This window comes from Pteropus alecto, unplaced genomic scaffold (genome assembly GCF_000325575.1).
Source record: "Pteropus alecto unplaced genomic scaffold, ASM32557v1 scaffold39, whole genome shotgun sequence".
NCBI classification, from domain to species: Eukaryota; Metazoa; Chordata; class Mammalia; order Chiroptera; family Pteropodidae; genus Pteropus; species Pteropus alecto.
The window spans coordinates 81,922-99,701 of record NW_006443568.1 but is presented as its reverse complement, the minus strand read 5'-3'; the positions used below and the strand labels follow the sequence as shown (position 1 = coordinate 99,701).

General features: G+C 38.6%; 1 protein-coding gene and 1 pseudogene across 1 annotated transcript in view; both read left to right on the top strand.

The window, feature by feature from the left end:
- MACF1 (microtubule-actin crosslinking factor 1) overlaps positions 1 to 17,780 on the top strand; it is a 208,887-nt gene that overhangs the window by 118,532 nt on the left and 72,575 nt on the right. Inside the window, exons 46-52 of the mRNA XM_025041357.1 lie at positions 1,138 to 1,255; positions 4,805 to 4,867; positions 5,515 to 5,756; positions 6,797 to 6,926; positions 7,649 to 7,848; positions 10,319 to 10,814; positions 11,454 to 12,925. Coding sequence (XP_024897125.1) covers positions 1,138 to 1,255; positions 4,805 to 4,867; positions 5,515 to 5,756; positions 6,797 to 6,926; positions 7,649 to 7,848; positions 10,319 to 10,814; positions 11,454 to 12,925 — 2,721 coding nt within the window. The remainder of the gene's footprint in view (positions 1 to 1,137; positions 1,256 to 4,804; positions 4,868 to 5,514; positions 5,757 to 6,796; positions 6,927 to 7,648; positions 7,849 to 10,318; positions 10,815 to 11,453; positions 12,926 to 17,780) is intronic.
- On the top strand, positions 6,216 to 6,334 carry LOC112473100 (annotated as a pseudogene).

Below are 17,780 nucleotides of genomic sequence, written 5' to 3'. Positions count from 1 at the left end.
GACAGAAGTTTCCCAATTTCTTGGTTCATAGTACCCTTATGTTTCAAGAAATTTTTCATGGCAGCACAAAGGCCAAAAACAAAAATAGAAAACCTCACTTGCCAAGTGGTCAGGTCCAAACAACTTAATATAGTAGTTGTTCATATGGTGTCCAACAGATGTCACTGTATTTCTTTCAAAAATTTAAGATGTCCTGTGAGTCAGTGCATAATTTGAGAACTGTGGCCCTTTGAGTAATTACCCTTTGAGTCAAGAGTAATTAATAAAAATTGGCAGCTATGAATTGATAAGGTTCAGTTTGAAGTTAGGCAGCATGAACTTGCTAGATGTTCATGGCTCTCTGTCTTTCTCTGTTGCTGCTCTCCAGCTTTAAGTCAAAAGCAAACTAATTATCAGGGAAATTCAGTGCGGAGGAAGGGATTGAAGGCAAGGATGGTGTCCCTATTTTAGAGTAAAATCTTATTACCATGGTAGGCAGTCCACATCTTAGACACAATATGACTTGGTACTTACTTAAGTGTTAAAACAGATGCCATTATTTCCTATCTTAAACCCAATAAAAAGTTCCCTTGAAAATGCAAAGTGTAGCCTATGATTCTGTGTATGTCTCTACACATCACTGTTTAGCTCCTCATTTTACTTTGCAGAGGCCATTTCCTTTGTATTCTTTACATGCATGCTGTTACCTTTGGCCACTTGGCAACCTCTTGTCTTAACTCAGAGCTTTCCTCCCTCTAGCCAGAGTTAGTTGTATCTCCTCTTGTGTTCTCAAAATTTACTGATTGTCTATATTTCTGTAATAGCATATATTACATTACAATGCAGTTGATAATCTGAACTCTTGGTTTTAGGAACTGTATCCTTATTTTGTATTCCCAGTGTCTAACATGATGCCTGGCCTATAGTAAATACTCATTAAATAATGAATGAATGAACGAATGAATGAATGCGAAGGTCCTGATTATTTCAAGGTATCATTCTTTCATACCTGGCTGTCTAAGATCTTGAAATGGCTCAATATATGAGGATGGTCTTTTAATTCATCATAACTAGGGAGTATATATAGAAGAACAGACATCCCCACTTATGAGGAGAAAGCTCTCAGATGTTACATTTAGCTTTTTGTTCTTGAAACAGGGTCTCCTAGATGACTGGACAAGTAAGGGAACTTTGGTAGAAGAAATCAATTGCACAGGCACATCTTTAGAAAATCTCATCATGGAGATCACAGCACCTGATTCCCAGGCCAAAACAGGTGAGTGCAGGCTCTGAAACATATAGAGAATAAACCTCATTCTTTGCTTTGGCCTTTGGTGATGACCTCTTATTTAATAAAAGTCAGAATCAAGGTCGGCTATGAGAACAAATGGGGATCCATGAAGCAGTCTTCCCCACTCAACCTGATCTATTTCTCATTTGCTGTATAACATTGCTCCATTTTACAAAATCTCTTCCTGTGATGGGAAAAAGTAAAGGGACTAGTTGGCCCGCTTAGAACTGTCAAATGAACATAGAAATATTAAAACAGAATTTTCTATCTTGAGGAATTTCTCTCTTTTGTACATGTGAATGGATGGCTACACATCATCTTTATACTGGGGTCAGCTCTGGATGGTATAAATGTGATATTTGGGGAGAGGCTTATATTTAGGAGATAGTATGGGTACACCAGGGACTGACACATCTCTTGGAAGTAGATACAAAGATTGTGCCTAGATACCTAAATAATCTCTGGCTGCAAATTAAGTCTTTCAAACAAATTCATTATGAACTCAGTCACTTGCTGGTTGTTAATTGATATCTTGTAGGTTTTATTACCAGACGATGTTAGTGTACTCTTATAGCCACTTAAATAGTAAAGGAAAAGTTTACACTCCTTTTCCTGAGAATGGCTACTTTTCTACCATATCCTAAAGTTTAAAGATCTCTTAGAACTCCCCAGAAGTTCAGTATTGAATTGCATTCAACATTGAATTATTTAATAATGACAACAGTTCAGGGAATTGGTGATTCTTATATTCTGACACATAAACCTCTAAATTCAGTTACTTAGCGTATGACTACATCAGGAGTTAGCAAACTTTTTCTACAAAGAGCCAGATAAAAAATATTTTAGCCCTGTGGGCCATGTGGTCTCTGTCACATCTATATGCCTCTGCCATTGTAGCACAAAAGTAACCACAGAGAATATAAATGTGCGGGCGTGTCTGTGTTCCAATGAAACTGTGTACAGAAATAGGCAGAGGGTCTGATATGGCTGGTGGGCTATAGCTTGCTAACTCCTGGTTGTTCAAACTTTCTAAAGCACCAGAATCTCTTTTTTTTTTTTAATTAAATTTCATGTAGAACTCTACTACAGAAAGCAAAGAAAGAAAGATATTTTGTGGGCATAAATTTCCCTTATAAGTTCATTTATAGTCTTTCTTTATTATGAAATCCATTAATGAGAATATTGAGACTATCTTTGTAAACATAAAAAATTTTTAAAGAGGACTGTTGGTTGACAGCATCATCTGATTTATTTATTTCTAAATTTTGTTTGGTTGCCTTGCATCCAGAAAATATGGTTCACACAGATAAATGGTTGAAAATGATGACAAATGTTTTTTTAAAATTTCACTCTACGTTCTCAGAATACTCTTTGATTAAACTAAACTAGAAGCTTGAAAGTGATATAATGAGAAATTCTTGTTTCAATGTTAATTCAACAAGAATATTCATTGAGGGCTCACATTTTTTTCTTAAACATGGAAGGCACCTAAAACTGGCACTGAGGACAAAAATTGTCTATAACCCAACATCCAACATCATTATTACCTGAATTCTATTATTAGACAATTCTACCTTGATGAGACCCTTCTCTGAGAAGATGGGCCTCAACCTTTCTTTCTTTCTCTCTCTCTCTTTTTTTTTTTTTTTTTGCCTCAGCCTTTTTTGACATTTTATTTAATGTAGTACACATATGCTGTATGTTTTTCTTTGTGCATGAATGGACATGTGTAAGTTTGAATATTATAAAATGAGTGCTGGTGAAGAGCTACAACATTCCAATCAATGACACTCAAAGAACTTAAAATGTATACATCAGGAGCTTCTTTGCTCTCCCCCCAAAAGGAGCATACACTTGGCCCTCAGTATTCACATCTGCAATTCAACCAATAGCAGATCAAAAATATTTGGGAAAATGTCACATTGTTGCAGACATGTACTATGTAGTTAGGCCTGTGATGGTTGCATCTGTACTGAACATGTGCAGACTTTTTTCTTGTCCTCTTCCCTAAACAATACAGTATAACAACTATTTACATAGCATTTACATTGTATTAGGTATAAATAATATAGAGATGATTTAAAGTATATGAGAGGATGTACATAAGTTATATGCAAATACTATACAATTTGATAGAAGGAACTTGACACCGTGGAGTTTGGTATCTGAGGGTGTCCTAGAACCATTCCCTCCGTGGTTACTGAGAGACGACTGTAAATTGGTTGTATCTAGTGGGTTAACATGTGGTTGAACATAATCGAATATGCATGTTTTATTGCCATTTCTAAGTAGTTCGAAATACATTCTGAATATTAAATTTGAACCAAACATTTACAGAGTCCCTAAAGAGCACCTCCTTAGGTGCTTTGAAAATCAGTTTGAAATCACCAGCCTGATTTTTCTCAAAGTTCTGTTCCAACTCTGAAAAACCGTGAATGTTCCAGTTCCTTACATTTGTGTAATGCTTTTTGTTTCATAAAGTGCTTTCATATACATTACCTCACCACCTCTCTCCAGTAACCCCATGAAAGCTGACAAGATAGGTAGTATTATCTTCATATCCTAGGGAAGAAGGCTCACATATGGAGTTAGTGATGGTGTTGACTAGGACCTTCTTCACCTAATTACGAGTCCAGTTTCCTTCGGCTGTCACCACACTACAATTGAATATGATCTTTCTGTTTGATCCATTTTTTAATATAACTTGCACATGAGTTTTTTCCACAGCGAAAAATCAGGGTACATGAGTTTTATTCCGTCCTTTTAATGCAACATTATATCATGAATATTCTTCAGATTTCTGTTTAATCTTTATAATTATATGACCTAATATTTACTTAACTTGGGACACTCCTCCAAAATACAAGAAATCAACTTGGGGAGAACATAGGTGAAATTGTGGTAATTAGAAGCAGAACCAAAGGCCTAAAGCAGAATTCATGGGAACGTTTATGAGCCAAATCTATTGGCAATTAGAATTTGTTTTCTGATCTAAGAAGGAGAGCAAAAAGTCATGAGAGAAAAGATAGGGAATCTTCCTTTTGAAACAATATAAGAAGAGTTGGTTTTAATGTCATTATTAAAAGAATGGTACTTTTATGTCCTTGATTGTACATATTATTCATTTTTATTATGTTGAAAGACATTGATGTTAAAGTTGAACCTTTTGGCTTCATTATAAATCCTCATTCTAAAGGATGTCAAATAACATTCTAAAGACTTAATCATTTTACCAGTACTTCACAAAATTAGGGAAGGGTCCAAAGAATTTAAGTTGGAAATTTAAGAAGGGAATTTGGATTTCCTCTAGAAAGGGTTAGAAATCATTACTGCTAAGGAGCTGAAACACCTCAAGTAACACTTTGTTGCCTGGCAGCTAAAATGATTTGTCTCTTTCCATGAGTATGTTGTCCTGTGCTGTGTTAACTTCCTGATACCTGAGCTCAAAGTGAGTGCCAAAGAACAAATTCAGTGCCTCTATGTATTCCTAACACGTTTGTCTTGCCCTGTTTGTCTCTCTGTCCTTCTGCTCAGGTTCCATACTGCCCTCTGTAGGAAGCTCTGTAGGCAGTGTAAACGGATACCACACCTGCAAAGGTGAGAATGCCATTTCAACAGTGCCTCTTTGTTGGGTGTGTTAGGACAGTGTTCGTGTTTGCACCTGTGTATGTTTCCATATATGTGTGGAAGAACTGCTGCCAGGATGGGTGTGAGGGTAAAAATCTAGGAAGAAGCAAGTGCGATGCCTTTTTGTTTGCCAGCTATAGGCTAACGGGTTGGCAGCAAGTGAAATCAGATACTAAAGAAATAAAAACTGTACCACTAGGTCAAACCAATGAGGAAAGACCTTGAAGATAAAATATGGGAATCTTTGAATTTTAAAGAAGCTATACTAGAGGTAGTCTAGTCTACCCTCGACCTCCCAGTTAGGTGATTTCTTTGTAGTTCAGAGAAGAGAGAGGAGGAGAATGCCCCAGATCCTTAACTCCCCTCACTTTTGTTGTTCCCATGTTTTATTCATACATGTGAGTAATAATGCTGAAATCAAAAAGCAGATTAATGAGAGCTCTTTCACTCTGTGTATGCAAATAGGAACTTTTATGTGATTTAGCAGGAAGATAATCTCTAGTTCGCGAGAAGGACTAGGAGAGATGCTTAATCCTGATGAGAAATTTAGTGTTTAGGAACCAGTGGGGTTGTTTGGAGAGCTATGCCCAATCTGATTTGTTTTTCTATGATACTAGATCTGACGGAGATCCAATGTGACATGTCAGACATAAACTTGAAATATGAGAAACTTGGGGGAGTACTTCGGAGACACCAGGAAAACCTTCAGGCTATCCTCAGCAGAATGCAGGAAGTTCAGAAGGAGACAAGCTCAGTGCTACAGTGGCTGGAATCCAAAGAGGAAATCCTAAAAGGCATGGATGCCTCTTCATCTCCAACCAAGACAGAAACAGTGAGAGCCCAAGCCGAATCTAACAAGGTATTGTTTACATTAGCTGCATCCCAAAAACTAAGGGGAAGAGACTGCTGCACCAGTGTTCCTGCCTGAGCCCAGGGACCTGAGAGTGAGACATGGCCAACCACCCAGGGCCATGGTGAGCAGCATGTTTGACTTTCAAATGAGGAATATGCCTAAACTCTCCTAGGGAATCTTCTTACCTGTGAAATTAGAAATTTTTATAAATCAGATTCAGAAACAAAACCAGATGTGTTTGCAGAAAGAGAATAACCCTCCTCAGATGCATGAGCTCATTGAGAATGTGATTTCATTTTTTGTATGATGCTTAAAACCAAACCATTCTCATACAAGTGACTTTCCAGCTCTTGGAGGGATCTAAATATCTGTGATTGCAGTTCGTTCTTCAGATTGACACATTGGACTAGGAAGAACATCAGAAGAAATAAAACCATATAGAAAATCCTGTAAAATTTTTTTGCCGTCTACAGCCATGCCACCCTGAACAAGCCCAATCCCATCTGATCTCGGAAACTAAGCAGGGTCGGGCCTGGTTAGTACTTGGATGGGAAACCACCTAGGAAGAACAGATGCTGTAGGCGTGAAAAATAAAAAATAAAAGATTGTAAACTGACAAGGTCCTTGCAATCTGTGAGGTCAACCAAGGGTTGCCTCACCTAAAAAAAAAAATTTTTTTTTGCCAAAACTTTTTATATTCCAATTGAGCATAGCATGTCATCTCCAACTACATAAGCATCATCATTTTTCTCATCATCATCATGATTGTATCTTGACACTTTTAGTTTATAGGGATTATTAATTCTTTCTTATTGGGTTCTACTGATGTGTTGTACATAAAAAAAATTTAGATACTACCATCTAGATTCTCATTTTAAATAAAAATTGAAGCAGAAAGGTTAAGTATCTTAAATCACTAAACAGGTCATGGATAGAATCAGAATTAGAGCCTTGATAGCCACTCAATCTTCCACTCATTTCCTCCACACTCACATCTTTGTTTCCCATCCAGAAATCTCATGGCATACATGATGTTCTTTTCCTAGGCCTTCCTGGCGGAATTGGAACAGAATTCTCCAAAAATCCAAAAAGTAAAGGAAGCCCTAGCTGAATTACTAATAGCATATCCTAACTCACAAGAAGCAGAGAACTGGAAGAAAATGCAGGAGGAGCTCGGTAAGTTATCACACGGGTGTTACAAATTCATCTTGTCTAAACTGCTTGTCTTCAAAGCAAATACAGCATTTTAGCATATCCTATAAAGCAGGAATTATTTTTAGTTAATTTTCATAAGCAAATAAGAAGTCCAGATAGGGTTAAACAGTGAGCTTGATTAGGGAAAAAAATTCAGAGATTTCACACTCAAAGTGTCAGGAGTTTGGCTTTCTTGGGCAAGTCAAAGTGACAGTCTGCTGTAATCAAAAACTAAATAGAGCATTGATGATAAAAATGGGAAATAATCTAACTAGTCAATGAAAGGATTAGATAAATTATGCTGTGTTCATAATATTGAACTATAAGTAATGTAGATGAATATTGGTATGAAAATACTTATTGGCACAGAAGATATTCATAATATAGAAAAATTTTTTAAAAGGCTACGAAATAATATCTTTATAGTGTAAGATACTTTACATGTACTCATTTATGTGTGTGTATGTACTTCTGTGCAGTTTTATCCCCTGTCTAGTTTCATATAACTACTACCACAATCAAGATACAAAACTGTTTGTGTTACTTTAGTTAAAATTAATGGAAGATTATTTTTAACTTTAAAAAAATATTTAAACATTTAAATAAATAAGTCATTTCCTGTAGTATATTAGGAACATAATTTAGGGATCAGGCCTGTGGTTGATGAGAGTGAAGGAATATATTTTCTCATTTCCTCTCTACAGATTCCCGATGGGAAAGGGCCACGGAGGTGACGATGGCTCGGCAAAGGCAGCTAGAGGAATCTGCAAGTCATCTGGCCTGCTTCCAGGCTGCAGAATCCCAACTCCGGCCCTGGCTGATGGAGAAGGAACTGATGATGGGAGTGCTGGGGCCCCTGTCTATTGACCCCAACATGCTGAATGCACAAAAGCAGCAGGTCCAGGTGAGCAGTATAGCTGAATGCTTTCGAGCAAAGAAATTAGAGTCACATGAACCTGGGTTTGCATGCTGCTCTCAGCAAGTAGGTTTCATAAGTCCCCCGGCAAGTCATTTAACCTCTCAGAGTCTTGATCTTTAGTTCAAATGAGATATTTCTAAAGTCTTTGTCATGGTGCCTGTCAAACAGTAAATCGTCAATAATTATTAGTAATATCATTAATAGTCAGTAAGATGAGTGATGTGAGAATGTGAACTTCTGACTAAATTGTAGAATCATATTTTACTTATAATCCCCAGTGATAGCCATCCACATTACTTAATGCAATAACTTATATCTTCTGGCTTTACTGAAAGCTTTTCTGCTGACCAAACCTCAAAAAAATTGGCTTAAGTGCCTAACATCATGAAATTTAGGCCAAATTATGTCATTTCCAATGAAATTCTGCCTAGAACCTTTCTTTGTTCTACATCCGCCCTAACTTGTTGCATTTCTTTTCACCATCCACCAAGTCCCCTAAATTGAGACCTAAGTAATTTTTGATAGAAAACTTTCTTTTAGCCCCTGCATGCAATTAATTATCAAGTCCCATTCAGTCAGTTTACAAATATTTTTCTAATCCAGTGGTTTTCAAACTTTTTGGTCTCAAAACCCTTTTATACACTTAAAACTTATTGAGGACCCCAAAGAGCTTGTGTTTATCTATTGCTATCTATGGATATTTACTATATTAAAACACTGAGGAACTTTTTAAATATGTATTAATTTTAAAATAATGATAAAACGATAAAATTAATATAAGTAACATTTTATATAAAAAATGCATTTTCAAAAACAAACATTTAATGAGAGTGGCATTGTTTTATATCTTTGCTAATCTCTTTACTGTCTAGCTTAATAGAATTTTCTCATAGATTTTCATATCTGCTTCTGCATTCAATCTGCTGTGATAGCACATGTCTCTGGAAAACGCCATTGAACATTCATGAGAGAACAAGAATTTTAAAAGCAAATAACACCTTAGTATTCTTATAAAAATAGTTCTGATCTCATGGATCCCCTGAAAGAATTTAGGACTCCTGCGGGCATAATTCGAGAAACACTGTTTTAAATCCATCCCTTCTCCTCCATTCTAAATGCCTCCAGTAGGCTTAATCTCAGGCCTAAACCATTGCAACAGCCTCCTAAGGGGCTTCTTTGTCTAGTCTCTATTCCACACAATTATCAAGTTATCTCCTTAAATCATATATCTGAATATATTAAAATGCTTCAGTGGCTCTTGACTGCCTGTTAAAGTCCAAATACCTGCTCAATGCGATATATAAGAGTTTTCATAATCTAGTCCCAGTTTGTTTTGCCAACCTCATTTTCAACTCTGCCCCCATATACCCAGGTTTCTGCCCATACCAGATAATGTGTTTTTCCCCGAACATGTCGCACTCATACAGCCCTGTGCCTTTTCTAATCCTAGGGCCTCCCCTCAACCAGCCTTACTCTCTGCTCTTACATATTCTTTATTATGTCATCTGTGAAGCCTTTCCTGATTGCCCACTTCTACTTTTGTCAGCCCCTGTAGAATTAATCACCTTTACTCCTTGCTTTCACAGTTTCATGTTCACATTAGTGTTTTAACATTTTTAGTTTTGTTATATTCTACTATAGTTTATTATTTACACATCTGTTATTCCTTGAGGTTGTGTCTTACTTATTTTTGTGCACTGTAAGTGCTGAGTACTTTCCATAAATTTTCTTATTTAATCCTTACAACAGCCAAGTAAGTACTTTACTATCCTCATTTTGAAGAAGAGGAAACTAAGATTTGGAGAACTTTTTAAAAACTTGCCTAAGTTTATACAGCTATTAAGGGATGGAGTCAGGATTTGAACCCAGACAGTCTGACTCCAGAACCTATAAATCCTAACTTTTTTGATGAGTAAAGCAGTGGATAGAAAAGCATAAAAAGGCATAGTACTTGTTTTAAAGAAGCTCATTATCTAATTGTGCTATATTATAATGTACAGATTGTATGTGTTGTTGGAATGCCAAGAAAGAAACTAAGAAAACAGAGGTATTGAGAGTTCAGACAGCAAGCCCAGGCAGTAATATAGCTGGCTGTGGGATCCAGGTGCCCAGTTCAGAAGCCTGGGTTTTGCCTGGCAAAGCTGATAAGTACCAATCCGGAAAACAAACTTCAATTTCCCAACCATGGCTGACCTTAGTAACCGATGTTAAAACAGAGTAGGACTGATAAGGAAAATAAATAAAATGGACATAATGATCCTTTCAAAACAAATTTTTATTCAGCAGTCAATATAAATAATATGTATATTCCTAATAACTTGGTCTTTGGAGTTTTTTGGTTTATGTTCAAAAGAAGTTAGTACTACTTGGCACAATCCAAAGTCAGTTTTTGTTTTGACACCATTTTTAGATCTGTCTTTTCTCTCTAAACATCCTGGTGTCGTTTCCATTACAGTTTATGCTAAAGGAATTTGAAGCACGCAAGCAACAGCATGAGCAGCTGAATGAGGCAGCTCAGGGCATCCTAACAGGCCCTGGAGATGTCTCTCCACCCAGCAGCCAAGTACAGAAAGAACTCCAGAGCATCAATCAGAAATGGATTGAGCTGACAGACAAACTCAATTCCCGTTCCAGCCAAATTGACCAAGCTATTGTCAAAAGCACCCAGTACCAGGAACTGCTCCAGGACCTATCACAGAAAGTGAAGGCAGTTGGACAGCGACTTAGTGACCAGTCGGCCATCAGCACCCAACCTGAGGCTGTAAAGCAGCAATTGGAGGAGACCAGTGAGATTCGATCGGATGTGGAACAATTAGATCATGAGATTAAGGAGGCGCAGACACTCTGCGATGAACTCTCAGTGCTCATTGGTGAGCAGTACCTCAAGGATGAGCTGAAGAAGCGTTTGGAAACAGTTGCCCTGCCTCTCAAAGGCTTAGAAGACCTTGCAGGTGAGTCGGGGTGAAGAGCACACTGCTGCCATTATTAATGGCAAACCAAAAGAAGGAGTAGTTTAGTGGTAGTTCCAAGAATCTAGAATGACCCTGTAGTATCTTTTGGACTCAGAATAGTGTTAATATATCCCTTTGTTCAGCTGCAGTGAGAACTGGTCATTGCAGATTGATTGGGCATAAGGAATATGTGAAGCACTACATACCATAATTCTAGAGATTCATGCTCATAAATGTACTTATAGGTGGAGTTACACACTTATTCCTTGCTAATGCTCACTTATTTTCTTTATACCATGCACTTATACACACGCATTTCCAAAATTAGAACATGTTCTGGACTTCTTATCATGACCTTGTACAAGAAGAAATTTGTCATTAATTCATTGCCTTTTTTTCTGGAGACATTTTGTGCCTTTATACCAGCTTAGAAATAAAAGTTTACTTCTGTTACTTAGATCACCTTACAAGATTTAATGAGTATTAAATAAAATGTAGTAAGTGGGGGAGCCTAGCTATATGCCTCCTTTATGGTAGGCCTTCAATTAACCTTAGTTTCCTTCCCCTAAGATTAGACCATATACTCTCAGCAAACATTTTAAATGCTTGATTGATTTAAATTTGATTTCCTCATTTCAGCTGATCGCATGAACAGGCTCCAGGCAGCTCTTGCCAGCACCCAGCAGTTCCAGCAAATGTTTGATGAGCTTAGAACCTGGTTGGATGACAAACAAAGTCAGCAAGCAAAAAACTGCCCAATTTCCGCAAAATTGGAGCGGCAACAGTCTCAGCTACAGGAGAATGAAGAGTTTCAGAAGAGCCTTAACCAACACAGTGGTTCCTATGAGGTGATTGTGGCTGAAGGAGAATCTCTGCTTCTTTCTGTACCTCCTGGAGAAGAGAAAAAGACTTTACAAAACCAGTTGGTTGAGCTCAAAAGCCAATGGGAAGAACTTAGTAAAAAAACTGCAGACAGACAATCCAGGCTCAAGGACTGTTTGCAGAAAGCTCAGAAATATCAGTGGCACGTGGAAGACCTCATGCCTTGGATAGAAGATTGTAAGGCCAAGATGTCTGATTTGCAGGTCACTCTGGATCCAGTGCAGCTAGAGTCCAGTCTCCTGAGATCAAAGGCTATGCTGAGTGAGGTGGAAAAGCGTCGTTCCCTGCTGGAAATATTGAACAATGCTGCTGATATTCTGATCAATTCTTCAGAAACAGATGAGGATGATATCCGAGATGAGAAGGCTAGAATCAACCAGAACATGGATTCTGTTACAGAAGAGCTACAGGCCAAAACAGGGTCACTCGAAGAAATGACTCAGAGACTCAAGGAGTTCCAGGAAAGCTTTAAGAATATTGAAAAGAAGGTCGAAGGGGCCAAACACCAACTTGAGATCTTTGATGCTTTAGGCTCTCAAGCTTGTAGCAACAAGAACCTGGAGAAGCTAAGAGCCCAACAGGAAGTGCTGCAGGCCCTGGAGCCTCAGGTAGACTATCTGAGGAACTTTACTCAGGGTCTGGTAGAAGATGCTCCAGATGGGTCTGATGCTTCCCAACTTCTGCATCAAGCTGAGGTCACCCAGCAAGAGTTCCTAGAAGTGAAGCAAAGAGTGAACAGTAGTTGCATGATGATGGAAAACAAGCTGGAGGGAATCGGCCAATTTCACTGCCGAGTCCGAGAGATGTTTTCTCAATTGGCAGACCTGGACGATGAGCTAGATAGCATGAGTGCTATCGGCAGAGACACTGACAGTCTCCAGTCCCAAATTGAGGATGTACAGCTATTCCTTAACAAAATCCAAGCTCTCAAGTTAGACATAGAGGCCTCTGAAGCAGAGTGCCGACAAATGCTGGAAGAAGAGGGGACTCTGGATTTGTTAGGTCTCAAGAGGGAGCTAGAAGCCCTGAACAAACAGTGTGGCAAATTGGCAGAAAGGAGTAAAGCTCGTCAGGAGCAGCTGGAGCTGACACTGGGCCGTGTAGAGGACTTCTATAGGACATTGAAGGTACTCAATGACATGACCACCGCGGCAGAGGAGGGAGAGGCCCTCCAATGGATAGTGGGAACCGAAGTGGATATCATCAACCAACAACTAGCAGACTTTAAAGTAAGTCTTGCCCTTGTTTTTCAGTCTTTTCCTATCTAATATGTATATTTCTTTTCTTGTAACTTGGAAACCGATTGAGTATACATCTTAACTTCTGTCCCTGGTTTCATTATTCTCACTTCCATCACCATCAAAGCATAGTTTTTGGAAACTGAACAGTCTCTTGGACTTCTGAGCAATTAGTTTAAACATTTTTCTGTTAAAATTTATTTCAGTTTTTATAACCAATTAAGGGTATAGAAAGAAATGTCCAAATCTCATGTCTTAAGAACCTCCTCTTATGAGATTCTGATTTCAGATTAACTGATTTTATAATAGCAATGCTTGTTTCTTCAGGTTTCTGTTTTTCAAATTGAGATATAAGAAGCCATAAGATAAACATGGCATGCTCACCTATCTAAAGTGTTGATTTTTATCACAGATTTCAAGGGAAAATTATTTGATTAATATATTATAGAATAAAATGCAGAATTCTCAGGATTAAATTAAAACATGACACTTGAAAGAAATTTTCCACTTATAGTAAGTAGCTTAAAATTACACCCCAGATTCCTCAAGAATACAAGTTCTCTGCCTATAGAGTTTGAGATATGTTGCCTTAGTTGCAAAAAAATATTTTAATTCTTTGAGTCCCAAGATTTTGTGAGTTTAATTTAAAACAACAGGGGACGATGAGAGGAGTTGACTCAAAGTACAAGTTTGGTGGGTCTGGATCTTGGAACTCGGAACCGACTTTGGGTCTTGGCTCTCATTGCATGTGCCTTTCGCCCCAAAAGTTTACTTTGTTGTAAATACCTAAAATTACCTCACTCCACTGCTAGAGGCCTCTCGACTGCTGTTTCCTTTTTGATGTATGGAGTGGATTTGGAAAGAATACTTCTCACACTTTATTTCCATCACTAGTGTTGATTATTCCCACTTACACAGTTAACACTCCATCAGAGTTAAATTGTCTCTCCAAGTCCCTTCCTGTCGTGATTCTTTCTGTTAAAAACATGGGTGGAGAGGTGGTGTTGTCACCAGGTCAGATCCACATGGTCCTGAGAGAGATCACAAATTTGTAGAAAGGTCCAAGTGCAGAAAGGTGGCTTTTTCAGAAGAGCCTCTCTGGGAGTTTATGGTATATTCAGCATTACAGTGAGACATTGGCTAACGGCCCTTTACCGTGTTTAGAAATAGCGCAGTTTGGAGCAATGCAAGTCATCGTATTTGGGTTTCTTGAGGCACCCAAATAAGGAAAGGGTAGATAGAGAAAATTCAAACCCATGGGCCCACATGTTTTCCTCTTAGAGACTCCCATACCTCTGCTCCAGGGGCAGGGTGACCTTCCCTGCTTCAGCATGTGCGATTTCCTTTCCTCTTCCACTGTAAGCTCTTTGAAAACAAAGACTCTTCTACAGGCACGCTTCATTGATCCAATTTACTTGGATCCGGTTTACTTAGAATTAACTGTCTAACCAACTAAATGCATTTCTTATAAAACTGAAACTTATCCCTTTAGGCTTCAAAATAGTTTTATCAACTAGATTGTGGCATATATGGGAATTATTTTAAATTTTATTTGCCTAATTTTCTAAATACTATATTATGCGTAAGTTTTTCTTTATAAGTGCAGGTTAACATTACTAAAAAGATGATACCGTTCTCTCCTGTGGTGATTCTTCGAGAATATTAGTAACATTTGGAGCTGCTTTGTATTAAATATTCCTAATTAGCTGTGCAGTTTGAGTTCTGTATTGAAGTTCTTGTTTAGGGCCTCTGCATTGCTATACTGGCTGGATTGGCAGTGTGTATATACGTGTGGGGACAGTGTGTAGTTTCTGGTTTTTCTCCATTACCATGATATCAGGTATTATTTCTTACTGCTGTTATTTTCACTGCTGTCACTGGGCCTGCCTTTAGCAACCAACCCCTTTCTTCCAGCCTTCAATGAGCTAGAAAATGAAGTAAACAAGCCTGTTAAAATTGTGTTAAATACCAGCTAGAATTTTAAAAAGGATTCACAGGCAGGCATATAGAGTGTTTGGATTTGAGAACAATAATCATTTCCTTTTCATTTAATCCTGGGTTTCTAGAGACATTGTGAATTTTGATGTTGCTAGAAGGTCTGAGAAATTACTGGACATTACCATATTTTATTTGTGTCCTAGTATGTTGCGTAGTAGTGCTCAGAGTTCAGTAGCTGCTTTAGTTGCTTGTTATAGCAGTCTCGTTTCACTGACTTTTAAGAATAAGCCTCCCACCACCAATACTAGAGATGTGAAGGCTGGGACCAGACACTGATCAGCTGGTCACCTGCACACTGTGTTTTATCTTCAGGGGACTGGTGTTGACAAGGCAAAACTGAAAGAGGAATGAGAGAAGGAGAGTGATAAAGTTGAATGCTCTGTGTCTGTCCTCCTCAAGTTGGGGATGCAAATCAGAAGCCTGGTTCCACTTTATAAGATCCACCTTATATCCTCCCCAAGTTGGGGATGCAAATCAGAAGCCTGGTTCCACCTTATAAGATCCACCTTATAAAGTCAAAGACTTTGGGAGGCAGTTTTGCCTCCTCCCAGCAAAGGTCTTGGGGGTCATAAGGGGAGGAGCACACTTGTGGCTTAGTTCATACTGAGCTCATGGGAAGTGAAAACAATGAGAGAGGAAAAGCTCTGTCAGTTCCACAGTTCCCTGGGGGCTGAGTAAAGGGAAGGTTTTCTTGGACCCATTCTGAGGACTAAGTCATTTTCTTGATTTGTGTGCTGAGTTCCTGGATTACTGTGCCGCAATAGATTATTCTTCCCTCACACCAGCTTCATAAAGTATTACTGCTTTCAGATTAAAATTGTTTTTAATAGAGAAAAAAAACAGAGATGAAGATAAATGTTTTAAAAAAAAAAATCATAAGCTTTGTTTTCAGCTCTTCTTTTTATAACGGTATCATGCTCTCAGGACAGACTCTCCTGAAGAGAAGAGGATACGAATCTGTGAGACAGAACATGGGCTCTGCTTTGACCTAGCTAATAAGCCCATTGGGGATGGATGGAATAGACAGATGAATCAAGTCTGTGGAGAACCTTAGTCTTATTTGGGACTGTGTAATAGTGGTGATAAATGCAGGGAGAGGCAGTTAGCCTATGGGAAAAATTATGTCCTCCTTAAATGAACACAAAAAACTGAAAGTCGTTATCGCTAGGAAAAGCTCTTTCCTCGATTACTTCTGAATAATTGATAGAATATGGTCAGCCAGTGAGGATCTAGCAAATGGAAATGGCAAAGACTTCAGGGCACTTTCCTGGGTTCATCTCTCTGTTAGAAGTAGAAAGGAAGAAATCATTCCAGAAATCATAAAGGAGAATACTGAGCATGTTTTCAGAAAACCGGAAGGAAAAGACTTTGGCTAATCTCTTCAGGAAATTCCATTTTCCTGAACAAGAGAGACTCTAATTATTGAGGAAAAGGACTTGTATGTACATAGCAGGAGACTAGCGAGAAAGGAGAGAGACCTTTATTTCACTGAAACTTAAGCCAAAGAATTCTCCCAAGGTAAACTTTCTGGGAAGTTAGAAAAAGACTTGAAATTTAGAGAAGAAATCTATTAAGTCTGAAAATAAGAGGCTTTCCTCATTTTTAAATTCTCCCTATGTAGGTTTTGTAGTCAAGAGTTGAGATCATTCTGAGCCTTAAATGATCTCCCCGCCTGCACCCCCTGAACCAGCCTGGCCTTTCAGTCTGGAAGTGTGTGGTGGTGGTGGCATCCTACTGATGAGCCATATCAAGAAACCTGCATGTGCCTTCACGCACTCTGTATTTCATATGTGTTTATATTTACTATGTATTCAGACCAGGCTTCAGACTCACTCTTCCACTCAGAGACAAGAAAAAACAAGAGGGAAAAATGGAAGCCTTTTTCGGGTCTGTAGGTTTCTCACCAAGGTTCACTTCCCCTAGTGGTGCATTTGAAGCATCTAAGGCAGTTGGCCTTTTCCTTCCTTGTCTTTGAGGCTGGGCTGGCAGGATGTCAGTGCAGCAGCCTTCTCTAGGACTATTCTCTGTCCTAATTCAAGTTGAGCAGAGTCCAGGGTCAGGGACTACATATACTTGGCAGCTACTGTCTGTCCTACTATGGAGCCAGAACGAGAAAACCCTGTAAACCTCATTTGATTTTTTGCATCATGGAAAGCAAGCTTAGTCTTCCCTAAGAGCACATGTGAAAACCCTTGGAAGACAGAGCCTGACACGGAGCTGAAAGACTGCCAATCTGCACAAAGATACTTACTCCTTCCTTTCATTGAATTACAAGGACAGGATCAGCCCATCTACATTTTGGCCGGTTAGATTCACTAGAGAATAAAGCAAATGAGGTCAGCATTAGCTACCTGCCCTTGGAGAGAAAGGAAATCACACTTGGTATGACCTGTCTGTCACTGGGAGGTTTAGGTATCTCCAGCTTTACAGCAGCCAAGATAAGTTGGGTAGGCATGCCTATCCCCACCTTGTGCTGACCCGTGGCTTGGCTTGTTGATTTTTTTCTCCCTTCTTAAATAAGGCTACTCCAACAGTAACTACTAGGTTCCAAGGATATAAAAAGAATGCTCTAGAACAGGGTTTCTCAACCTTGGCACTCATGCATGACATTTTTGGCTGGATAATTCTTTGTTGTTGAACAGCTATCCTGTGCTTTGTAGGATGTTTAGCAGCATCTCTGATCTGCATCCACTAGATGCCAGTAGCAGCCCTTCCCCAGTATGACAACCAAAAATGTCTTCTAGACATTGCCACATGTCCCCTGGAAAGCAGACTTCCTCAATTGAGAACCACTGCCTTGGAAGAAATTTGCCATTTATATGTGGGAAATAGCATTCAGTTGGAAAGA